A 13,332-nucleotide genomic window follows, 5' to 3' on the forward strand; every position below is an offset into this window, starting at 1 on the left:
AGAAGGTTCAGAAGAGGTTCATGAGGATGATTCTGGGAATGAAAGGGTTATCATACAAGGAACATTTGATGGCGCTGGGTCCATACTTACTGGAATTTAAAAGGATGAGGGGGTGGGGGGGATCTCATTAAGACCTCTCGAATGTTGAAAGGTCTAGACAGAGTCGATGTGGAAAGGATGTTTCCCATGGTGGGAGAGTCTAGGACAAGAGGGCACAGCCTCAGGATAGAGGGGTGTCCATTTAAAAAAGATGTGGAGAAATTTCTTCAGCCAGAGGGTGGTGAATTTGTTACTATGCAGCTGTGGAGGTTAGGTCGTTGGGGGTATTTAAGGCAGAGCTTGACAGGTTCTTGATTAGTCATGGCATCAAAGGTTACGGGGAGAAGGCTGGGAAGTGGGGCTGAGGAGAGGAAAAAGGGATCAGCCTTGATTGAATGGTGGAGCACACTTGATGGACCAAATGGCCTAATTCTGTTCCTATGTCTTATGGTCTTATAATTGACAAGCAAATACATGAAAAATTATCAGTGTATTTAAGAATATAGAGCAGAGAATACTACAAGGACAGCCATTATATTAGAATGACAGAGCAGGCCAAAGGAACCAAAATGGTCTATTTAAATGTACATAAATTGTATATTTGTATTAGATTATATCATGCAAAGAAAATTTATTAGGAATTAGCTTCACTATCTAGAGCCTGCTAAGTAATAATTAACATTCCTTCTAAAACCCACTTTAGCACACTTTGATTTGGCAATTCCTTTATTACAACGCAGGGAAGGAAAAATGCAGATGCTTGAAATCTAAAACAGAAAATGCTGCAAATATTCAATGTCAGGGGACACCTATACAGAAATAAACAGAGTTAAAGGTTAATAACTTCCTCAGTAAATACCAGTCACTGAAAAACTGTCACTTTCTACAAAGATGCTCTATGGCCCTTTTACTTGAAACATTTCTGTTTTAGTTGGCTTACTACAGTCCTTATTGGTTTCGTTTTTCAAATACGCATTACCTGCTTTGAGTTTTGATTACCAGGTGAACTGTGAGCCCATCTTGTATTCCATGTTGCGCAAGTGTATCTGGGTCTTTAAGGATTTTTCCAGCAAAAATCAGTACAAGCTGCTCTGGCTGTGTCTTGAAGCGTTTGGCTATATCTCCCTTGAACTGTTTATTGAAAAAAAGAAAGTTATTGTAATACTCTCAGATTGTATCTGGTTAATTTCACACTGAGGAAACAAAAGTGTAGTAAGACCGTTAACATAGATTCAGATGTTTTAACACCAGATAAGGTATTTGTAGTCTTTCTTCAGTTATAAACTTCATCCATGGGGACCCTACAGGAAATGTGTGTTCTAAATTAACCCACTTGTTGCCACACTATTGGTAAACCATTTACAGAAGCTTGGAGATACTGTTGGTCTTGCTTCTCCAATAATTCCCCAAATAGCACATCCCTGCGTATACACCTTTCAATCAGGCAGCAGGAGCATGGCAAGGAAACACTATAATGATGCATGCAAGTGAGACACATAGGCATTTAGAACTGATCCTGAACAATGTTAACCCAGGTAAATGATCTGAACAAATAGCATTGCTGATACACTGGTAGACACAAAGTCCATAATGGGAACTTGCTCCAAAAATGAGAGAAGGGGGCCTGAAATAAGCATGTGGATTACAGACACACTCACTTGCCACCACTTTTGCATATACCATTTAACACTGCATGCATTGTGTAGCCAAAAGTAAGAGTACATCTGTTTGATTTTAGAACTGCTATGTCCACCATATTCTACAGATATCAACATCAATTTAACGGGGAGGTGGGAACTGGAATGATAGGGCTGAGGATGGAGTGGCTGAAGATGCAGTATATAGTGAGACTGTGAGGAAGGACAGGCAGACGATAGGACAAAATTGCAGACAGTGGGATGAGTTGAAGTAGAAGATGGGGGCAAAATGGAAAATGATTATGAATACAGAACTGGAGGTGTTATTTGAATGTGTGCAGTATACAAAATAAGGTAGATTATCTTATAGCACATTTAGTGACTGGTAGGTATGACGCGGTGAGCATCAGCAAATCTTGGCTGAATAAAGATCATAGTTGGGAGCTTAACATCCAAGGATACACCTTGTATTGAATGGACAAGCAGAGGGGGTGGGGTGTTGGTAAAAATTGAAATCAAATCCTTAGAAAGAGGTGACACAGATGTCACATAAGGAAGATGTAGAATCCTTATGGTAGGAGTTCAGAAACTGCAAGGATAAAAATACATTGATGGTAGTTATATACAGCCTCCCTCGAGTAGCCAGGATGTAGGATACAAATCACAATGGGAGATAGAAAAGGCATGTAACAGGGGCAATGTTACAATAGTGTTGGCAGATTTCAATATGCAGGTAGATTAAGAGAACAGGTTGGTGCTGGATCCCAGGGGAGAATCTGTAGAATGCCCTGAAATCTACAGCTTGTGGATGAGCCCACTGGGGGAAAGGCAATTCTGGATTGGGTATTGTGTAATGAACCAGATTTGATCTGGAAGCTTAAGGTAAAGGAATCCTGAGGAGACAGTGATCAAAATATGACAGAATTCACACTGCAGTTTGAGGGGAACAAGATAAAGTCAGATGTATTAGTATTACAGTAGAGTAAAAATAATTACAGAGGCATGAATGGGGGGTTGGCCAAATTTGATTGGAAGGGGTCACTAGTAGGGATGATGGCAGAACAGAAATAGGGGACAAACTTAAATATTTTGTGTTAGTCTTCAGCGTGGAAGACACTGGCAGAATGCCAGTAATTCAAGAGTGTTGGGGGAAGAAGAGAGTGTAGATTCTATTACTAAGGAGAAAGTGCTTGGGAAGCCTCCAAGGTCTAAAGATAGATAAATCACCTGGACCAAATGGATTACATCCCAGGGTAGCTGAAGAGGTTGTGGAGGCACTAACAGTAATCCTTCAATAATCACTATAATTTTGAATGGATCCAGAGGACTGAAAAATTGCAAATGTCACTCTACTTCTTAAGAAGGGAGGGAGGTAGAAAAGAGGAAATTACAGGTCAGTTAGTCTGCCTTCAGTGACAGTGAAGATGTTCAAGTCCATTATTAAGGATATGATATCAAGGTACTTGGAGGCACATAATAAAAAAAAGACAAAGTCAGCATAGTTTCCGTAAGGGGAAACCTTGCCCAACAAATTTGTTGGAATTCTTTGAAAAACATAGGTATATTAACTATTTAACATACATATATAAACTTACTGTAATTGGTTTACTTTTTTCCTATATTATCATGTATTGCATTGTACTGCTCACATTTCATCAAGTCTACTTTTATTGTCATTTCGACCATAACTGCTGGTACAGTACATAGTAAAAATGAGACGTTTTTCAGGACCATGGTTTACATGACACAGTACAAAAACTAGACTGAACTACGTAAAAAACAAAAACAACACAGAGAAAGCTATACTAGACTACAGACCTACACTGGACTGCATAAAGTGCACAAAAACAGTACCGGCATTACAATAAATAATAAACAGGACAGTAGGGCACGGTGTCAGTCCAGGCTTTGAGTATTGAGGAGTCTGATAGCTTGGGGGAAAAAACTGTTATATAGTCTGGTCGTAAGAGCCCGAATGCTTCGGAGCCTTTTCCCAGACGGCAGGAGGGAGAAGAAATTTTATGACGGGTGCATGGGGTCCTTCATAATGCTGTTTCCTTTGCGGATGCAGCGTGTAGTGTAAATGTCCGTGATGGCGGGAAGAGAGACCCCGATGATCTTCTCAGCTGACCTCACTATCCGCTGCAGGGTCTTGTGATCCGAGATGGTACAATTTCCGAACCAGGCGGTGATGCAGTTGCTCAGGACGCTCTCAACGCAACCCCTGTGGAATGTGATGAGGATGTGGGGTGGGAGAGGGACTTTCCTCAGCTTTTGCAAAAAGTAGAGACACTGCTGGGCTTTCTTTGCTATGGAGCTAGTGTTGAGGGACCAAGTGAGATTCTCCGTCAGGTGAACTCCAAGAAATTTGGTGCTCTTTACGATCTCTACCAAGGAGCCGTTGATGTTCAGCAGGGAGTGGTCGCTCCGTGCCCTCCTGGAGTCAACAACCATCTCTTTTGTTTTGTTCACGTTAAGAGACAGGTTGTTGGCTCTGCACCAGTCCGTTAGCCGCTGCACCTCCTCTCTGTAAGCTGACTCGTCATTCTTGCTGATGAGACCCACCATGGTCGTGTCATCGGTGAACTTGATGATATGGTTCGAGCTGTGTTGCAGCACAGTCGCGGGTCAGCAGAGTGAACAGCAGTGGACTGAGCACACAACCCTGGGAAGCCCCCATGCTCAGTGTGATGGTGTTGGAGATGCTGCTCCCGATCCGGACTGACTGAGGTTTCCCAGTCAGGAAGTCTAGGATCCAGTTGCAGAGGGAGGTGTTCAGGCCCAGTAGGCTCAGCTTTCCAATCAGTTTCTGAGGGATGATTGTGTTGAATGCTGAACTGAAGTCTATGAACAGCATCCGAACATACGTGTCTTTTTTGTCCAGGTGGGTTAGGGCCAGATGGAGAGTGGTGGCAATGGCATCATCTGTTGAGCGGTTGGGACGGTACGCAAACTGCAGGGGGTCCAGTGAGGGGGGCAGCAGGGTCTTGATATGCCTCATGATGAGCCTCTCGAAACACTTCATGATGATGGATGCAAGTTCATGATTCTGATTCACAAATAACAGGCTGAATAGACAAAGGAGGGTCAGTGGATGTTGTTTACTTGGATTTGTCATAAAGCCTTTGACAAGGTGCTGCAAGAGGCTGCTTAACAAGATTAGAGTTCATGGTATTACAGGAAAGATACTAGCATGGATGGAAGATTGGCAGAATGGCAGGAGGCAAAGAGTGGGAATAAAGGGGACTGCTGCTGCTGATTAGTGGTGTTCCACAAGGGTCAGTGTTGGGACTGCTTCCTTTATGTGTCTTTAATGTTATGTGTCAATGATTTGAATGATGAAATTGATGGCCTCGTAGCCAAGTTTGCCGCAGATTGGGGGAATGTGCAAAGAAGCGGCAGATGGAATAGAGTGTAAGGAAGTGTATGGTCATGCACGTTGGTAGAAGGAATAAAGCTTTAGACTATTTTCTAAACGGAGAAAATTTAAAAAAAAAGAGATGCAAGGGGCTTGGTAACCTATGTGCAGAATTCCCTAAAGGTTATCTTGCAGGTTGGGTCAGTGCTAGGGAAGGCAAATGCAAAATCTAGCAGAAACTTTAAGATGTCTTCCAGAGAAACCAGAACAGGGCAGAAATACAATTACAGTACAAATATGCTTGCATTTTCATGCAACAACATTCCTTAAGAAATAGGAAGTCATTCAATCCATTGAGTCTATGCTGGTTCTCAGAGCAATTCCAACCCTCACTAATCTTTCCTGTAACCTCTTCTTCCCACTTCTCAAATACACCTAGATTCTGCCACTCAACAGGGCAAATTTACCGTGGCCAATTAAGCTATCAACAGCACAGATTTGGGAAGTGAGAGGAAATGGGCGGAATGGATGGGGTGGGGGGGGGGGGCTGGGGAATTTGTAGATTTGGGGAGGATGCCCAAGTGCCCAAGTGGACACAGAGGGAATGTGTAAACTCTACATAGACATAGCTGAATTGAACTACAGTCACTGGAACTGGAAGTTGCAGTTCTTTCAACTGTATCACCTGTAACATAAAGCATTTTATTGTAAATGTTAAAGTGTTCTGATCGTAATTTCAAAACATTAAAGGTTCAAATTGACTATTTAATTACTGTTAATATTTCATTCAGAACACCAGCACCTTTTTACAACTAACATAATTTAGAGTCTAAAGCGTTGGCATAATAGGACCACTCTTTGCACAGGTTTAATCCTGACCTCCAGTCTTGTTTCTAAGGAGTTTGCACATTCTCCCTGTGATGGAATTCACCTAGCTGCTCTGGTTTTATCCAATATCCCAATGATGTACTGCTAAGGTAACTTAACACTATTATTTACCTCAGTGTAAATAAATGACAATTAATAATAAAAGGGAAGTTTACAGCCACAAGAGAGTCGCAGAGGCATGAGACTCATGGACGACTTCTGGGAGCTGGCATTTTCACATTTCCTTGACGTAGGAGGACAACATTACAGCCCACTGAGCCCATGCCTGTTCACAGAGCAATCCCATTCTCTATTAATTCTATGAACTATTCCTCCCATCAACTACTACTAAACTCTAGAGATTTGGGGGAAGTTACAGATTCCTAAAACGATATATTTTTTAAAAAACACATCAGGCCTATACTCCCTTGGAGTTTAGAAGAACCAAAAGATATCTTGAACCAAGAAGCATTTCAGGGGGAGGGGTAATTGGGAAAGAGTACATATTGACAGAGTAGATGCCAAAAAACGAGTATCCTCACCCTCCTTGTGAGAATCTAGGCTTAGTTTCAGAGTAAGGGGTCACCACTGAAGATGAAATAATTCTCTAGAAAGCAATGGAGATTTCCATTTATAAACCTACGGCAGTTTCATTAACAAACTGATGCTCATCCAAGTAACTGTGAATAAAGTTGTACTTGATTAGTTTTTCTAAAAGCTTTCTGCCAGAAATAGGAGTTGAATGGACAGATCTGTAATTGCTGGGTTTATTCTTAACACAATTTCTTGGACAAGCTGTAACACTTACAATTCGCTAGCCTGCTCACTCCATTGCCTGGAAATATGATTGGACCCATTTTAATGTGCTAATATACCAGTTCCAGTACTCACTCATTGTTCAATAGTGCAGAAAGACATCTGAATATTTCCTATTTTAATTATGAGGTGTGCTTTTCCAGCAGGTGCACAAGAAGCTCATAATTGCTGCTTTTTGCCTTGTCACAGAGCTTCATCAAACCTTACAAGGTTTCTGCTTGCGGATCGTAGAAACCAGCTATACAAAAGGCTTGCCATGGCAGTGAAGGAAAATGAAGGAAATGAGTGCATGATTTCTTCTTTCAAATAATACTTCCACTACTAATCTGTATGTGATTGGAGGCTGTAATTTACATTTTGATAATGTGTTTTTGGGCTGACTGAGCGACCTGGTGATTTTGCTGTCTCTGAGGGAATTCAGTGTGGTTGAGAACAGAGTGTGCAGCCTAATGGCAGAGCACAAACTCACAATCTGCTTCAATTCTCGACCAACTTGGCGATTAAGGTGTCAAGCAAGATTGAAATAAACAGAGGGAGTCAGCAGGAGACGCTCATGGAGTGAGCACTGTTTTCAGATTCGCTCCATAACCTTTACTTTTTTTAACCTATGATCACCCTTATTTAACTTATTTTTACCTACACCAAAAGATTCTTGCTACTTTTTTGGACTTATCCTTAAGAGGTTATTGTGAATTTTTGAAGAAATGGCTCTTAGATCTAAAGCGCGAGAAACTGGGAAAAATCCTAACGGAAACGGGAAAAAGCAAATTGATCCTAAACGTACGGAATTAACATGAATTGTTATTGGAGGTCTTAAATGAAAAATTTGAAGAACAACGACTAATCTTTAAACAAGATATAAAGGCTTTTCAAGATTATATGGATAAGACGGATTCAGTCGTTAACCAGCAGCAAGCTTTAATCGCAACTCTGCAAGAAGACGCTCGGAAGCGAGATTTGATAATTGAAAAACTGGAGCAGAACTTACTTTCGGTGATTAAACAAGTGGAAACACTTAAAGCCAAGAGTGTTGACTTTGAGAATCTGTCCAGAAGACAGAACCTACGCATACTTGGTCTCTCGGAAGGTACTGAACAAGGGGACCCCTCGAAGTACTTTGCCCAACTTTTAAAGGATGCGTTCCCTTCCGTTTTTCCAGATAGCCCGCCGCTACTCGACTGCGCTCACAGAATTATTCATCGATCACCAAGTACTCCAGCTAAACCACCTTGTAATTGTCCGATTTCACTACGTGCATGTTAAAGAGCAACTTATTCGTGTGGCTCGGCGTGTAGGGATGGTCAAATTTCAAGATCACAGTTTCCGTTTGGTAGAAGATTTTAGTCCAGAGGTAATGAAGAAAAGGCTTCTTTTTAAACCTCTGATGTCTGAATGTTATGAGAAAAATCTAAAGCCTGTGCTCTTATACCCTGTGAAGCTCAGAATATCGCCTCCGAATGCACCACGGCAGGTCTTTCTTTCAACTTCTGATGCAAGAAGTTTTCTGAATGAGAACTTCCCTACTACTACGGATCCTCATTCCTAATAAATGAGTGATTTTGATCATGCAAGATGGTTTTTATTTCCAAAAACAGTTTTGTTTTTGGCTATTGGTGTAGGTTTACTTTATATTTTATACTCTAGTTAAAGTTTTTTTTTGACTTACTCATTTTGTTATTTTACTTACATTAATCACTGTACTTTATCTTTGGTTATTATTATTAATCCTTTGAAGGTCAGTTATTTTTTTTACTAAGATGGCGGTTTCTTCTCAAATATTTTTGGGTTTTTTTTATTTCGCCATTTTTTTGTCTCTCGTCTTCTTCCTATAATGCACCTCTTATCACAGTTTAAATTTGTTTTGGTGTTTGTGTTTTTAACCCGATTTACAAGTTATTAGTGATTATATTCTTTTTGGCTTTTTTTTTTACGATTAATTATATTAAGAAGTTTGGTTTTAGTATAGTGATTTTTTTTTTTAAGAGTTTGGGTGGATCTTTTTTTTTATCCTTTATATCCGGAGTTATCTTCTACTGACATGGGGGTAGAGTTAGTTTTATTTTTACTTTTTCTCGGCCTATCTCTGGCTGAGATGGTCTTTCTTTTTCTTCTTGGGCGGGGGGGGGGGGGGGGGTGGGAGGTCTTTTTCCAAATCTTATGGTTTTTATTCTAGTTTTTTTCAGTTTTTTCACTTGGGCTGATTTTGAACTACAATAATGTCCGCTATGTCGTCACTTCCTGGTCCGCCCCTTATTTTTGTTCCTCTTCCGGGTACATGAGTTCATAATTTGGTTAACCCTTTATATATCAAAGGGTTGATTTCAGTAATATGGCTCAAAATATTAATTTTGTCTCTTGGAATACTAATGGTTTAAACCATCCGATTAAATGGAAAAAGATTTTCAAAGTATTCCAAAGACTTAATGCTCATATTATTTTTGTACAAGAAACTCATGTGAGGAAAGAGGACAAATATCGCTTTTTTAGGTTTTGGAGGGATCAACAGTATCATTCGAATTCGAATGCCAAAGTTAAGGGAGTTTCAATTTTTATTGATTCCTCTATTGCATTTGTCCAACATGATACCTTTTCGGATCCGAATGGTAGATTTTTGTTAATTACTGGTTTACTTTTCAACAAGAAGGTTGCTATGGTTAATGTTTATGCTCCAAATGTTGATTGTCCCGATTTTTTAAAGTCCTTATTTACTTCCTTACCTAATCTAAATGAATATAAGTTAATAATGGGTGGTGACTTTAATTGTTGTTTAAATCCTTTGATGGACAAATCTTTATCTACTCAGACTTTACCTAATAAGTCGGCTACTTGTATTAACTCCTTTTTGACTGATAATGGAATTTTTGATACTTGGAGATTTCGGCATTCTAAGGACAAAGAGTTTTCATTTTTCTCACGTTTATCATTCATACTCGAGAATTGATTTTTTTTATTGACTCTTGTTTTATTCCATCGGTAATTGGTTGTAATTATGATATTATAGACATCTGACCATGCTCCATTAAAATTTTCTATTAAATTTACGGATACAGTTTCTAGTGCTAGACAATGGCGATTTGACTCTACCTTATTGCAAGATCCGGATTTTATTAAACTTATGAAGGAACAGATTGATTTCTTCTTTTCAACTAATTCCATGGATGATATTTCTTGCGGAACACTTTGGGACACTTTTAAAGCATATATACGTGGACAGATTATCTCCTATTCTGTTGGTCTGAGAAAACGCATCAGGATGGAAACTCTTTTATTGGTTGATAAAATTAAAGAAATTGACAAGAAATATTCGATTACTCCTAGCAAGGAGCTTTACAAACAAAGGGTTGAACTTCAAACAGAACATAGTTTATTACTTACATCTTCAATTGAAAATCAATTAATGAAAACCAGATCTGATTTTTATATACATAGTGATAAATCGGGTAAACTGTTAGCTAGTCAATTGAAGAATGCTTTGGTTAAACGTCAAATTACTAAGATCCGTCAGCAGAATGGGGATCTGACAGTTAACCATGATGAGATAAATAAATCATTTCAAGATTTTTATACCTCCCTGTATCATTCCTAATTCCCTAATGATCGTAATACCATGTGTGATTTTCTTGGGAAATTGAATTTTCCAAAATTATCATCAGATGATCTTTCAATATTAGAAACTCCTGTTACGGATGCAGAAATTAAAGGGGTTATTTCTTCTATGAATTCTGGGAAAGCACCAAGTCCAGATGGGTATACAGTAGAATTTTAAAAATGTTTTTCCGCTACTCTTTCTCCTTGGCTATGCAGGGTTTTTGAAGAAGCAATTAGTTTGGGCAATCTGCCACAATCTTTTTATAGAGCTTCCATTTCTTTAATACTGAAGAAAGAAAAAGACCCTACCGACTGTGCATCCTATAGACCAATATCTTTATTGAATGTAGATTCCAAGATCTTTTCCAAGTTACTGGCATCCAGGTTGGAGAAAGTATTACCCCAAATTATTTCGGAAGATCAAACCGGTTTTATTAAAAATCGCTATTCTTTTTTTAATGTTAGGAGGTTATTGAATATTGTTTATACTCCTTCACATAGCACTTCAGAATGTGTTATTTCATTAGATGCGGAGAAAGCATTTGATAGAGTTGAATGGCCATACTTATCTTATGTGCTTGAGAAGTTTAATTTTAGTCTGACATTCATTTCCTGGATTAAACTGATATATCATACTCCAGTAGCCTCGGTGCTTACTAACAATCTAAGATCTCCCTTTTTTCGTTTATTTTGGGGTACTAGACAAGGTTGTCCTCTTAGTCCATTATTATTTGATATTGCTTTAGAACCCTTGGCTATTGCTATCAGAGAATCACAGAACATTTTTGGCATTAAGCATGGGACAGATATACATAAGTTATCTTTATATGCAGATGATCTATTATTATTTATTTCTGATCCTGAGAAATCCATTCCTGCAGTTTTATCACCGTTGGTTCAATTTAGTGATTTTTCCAGGTACAAATTAAATCTTAATAAGAGCGAATTGTTTCCTTTAAATAGACAGGTTCCAATTTATGGAAATTTACCTTTTAAATTAGTTAATGACTTTTATTTATTTAGGGATTAAAATCACAAAAAACTATAAAGACTTATTTAAGGTTAATTTTTTACCCTTAATTGATCAAATTAAATGTTTGTTTACTAAGTGGTCACCATTATCTTTATCTTTGATAGGTTGGATTAATGCCATTAAGATGGTTATTTTACCCAAGTTTTTATATATATTTCAAGCGGTACCAATTTTTATTCCGAAATCTTTTTTTTCTAATGTTGATTCAAAAATTTCCTTATACATATGGCAGAATAAAAATCCTAGGTTAGGTAAAATACATTTACAGAAGGCAAAGAAGGAAGGTGGATTGGCATTGCCTAATTTTAGATTTTATTATTGGGCAGTTAATATCCGATATTTGATATGTTGGTTAAAGGATTGGGATATATCTTTTGGTCCCCATTGGGTGAACTTGGAAATTAATTCTGTACAAGGATTTGCATTGGGTTCTATTTTAGTTTAGGGACTTCTCTTCCCTTTGCTCTTTCTAAATTGCCGAAACGAATTGACAACCCGATAGTTAAACATACTTTACGTATATGGTTTCAATTTCGGAAATTTTTTGGGTTGACTCAGTTTGTTTTAAATATTCCTATTGTATCCAATTGCTTTTTTTTATCCTTCTACTATAGACCAGGCTTATTCAGCTTGGAGGACTAAAGGATTATTACGTTTTTCCAATTTATTTTTAGATAATTGTTTTATGTCTTTTGAGCAATTATCTAATAAATATAATTTGCCTAGATCTCATTTTTTTTTTAGATATTTACAGATTAGAAATTTCTTAAATACTGTACTTCCTACTTTTCCAAATTTTGTGTCTTCAGGTATTTTGGAAAATTTGTTTGAACCAAATCCTTTTCAGAAAGGGCTAATATCAAAACTTTACAATATAATTATGAAGATACATTCAAAGCCCTTTCATAAGACTAAAAATGATTGGGAAAGAGAACTTAACCTTATTATCCCTATTGAGAATTGGGATAAAATTCTTCAATTAGTTAATACATCATCTATATGTGCTAAACATTCATTAATACAGTTTAAAGTTGTGCATAGGGCTCATATGTCCAAGGATAAATTGGCTCGCTTTTATTCCTATCTAAATCCTATTTGTGACAGATGTCATTCTGAGATAGCGTCTTTAACTCATATGTTTTGGTCGTGTCCGTTTTTGAAAAAATATTGGAAAGATATTTTTGATATTATTTCTGCGGTATTGAACATTGATTTACAACCTCATCCTATTACTGTAATTTTTGGTTTACCAATGATGGAGTCACTCCATTTATCCCCTTCCGCTTGTCGAATGATTGCATTTCTCACATTAATGGCTAGAAGATCTATTTTGTTGAATTGGAAAGAAATTAATCCTCCTACCGTATTTCATTGGCTTTCTCAAACAATGTTATGTTTAAATTTAGAAAAAATTAGAAGTGTGGTATTTGATACTTCTATTAAATTTGATAAGATATGGAGACCTTTTATTCAATATTTTCATATGATGTAAAATGACCCTGTTCCAAGCCTATTTGTTTTTCCAGTTTTGATTGTATATATGTTGAGAGGATCGGAGTTGACGACATTGATGATTTTCTACTGTTGTGAGATATTATAAACAGCCCTTTTTTTTTCTTTTTCTCTTTTTTCTTTTTTGTTTTTTTTCTCTATTAGCTATTAGATTATTAGATTAGTTTTTTTTGCATAATTTCTTTTCTTTTTTTTCAATAATATATATTATGATATACCTAGGTTTGACTTGTTTATTTCTATATTGTATTGTTTATGATTTGGGAATACTCATTTATATTGTAATCATTGCTTAAGTATTCTCTTATGTTTAGTTTGTAAGTGTATGTTTGTAATCCCATTGTCTATGTAATACTTTATTTTGCTGATATTAATAACAATAATAAAAAGATTGAGAAAGAAAAAAAAGAAATAAACAAGGACGAAAGCGGAAGGCAAGCGGGTGTTCAGCACCCTCTGCCTGAATTTGACTGGTCTCACTC

General features: G+C 37.5%; 1 protein-coding gene across 3 annotated transcripts in view; it reads right to left on the minus strand.

The window, feature by feature from the left end:
* LOC140741034 (ubiquilin-1-like) overlaps window positions 1–13,332 on the minus strand; it is a 50,528-nt gene that overhangs the window by 23,158 nt on the left and 14,038 nt on the right. For all 3 annotated transcript variants that reach the window (XM_073070685.1, XM_073070676.1, XM_073070695.1), the window contains one exon: window positions 1,019–1,170. In XM_073070685.1, coding sequence (XP_072926786.1) covers window positions 1,019–1,170 — 152 coding nt within the window. The remainder of the gene's footprint in view (window positions 1–1,018; window positions 1,171–13,332) is intronic.

Source organism: Hemitrygon akajei, chromosome 2 (assembly GCF_048418815.1).
Source record: "Hemitrygon akajei chromosome 2, sHemAka1.3, whole genome shotgun sequence".
NCBI lineage: Eukaryota > Metazoa > Chordata > Chondrichthyes > Myliobatiformes > Dasyatidae > Hemitrygon > Hemitrygon akajei.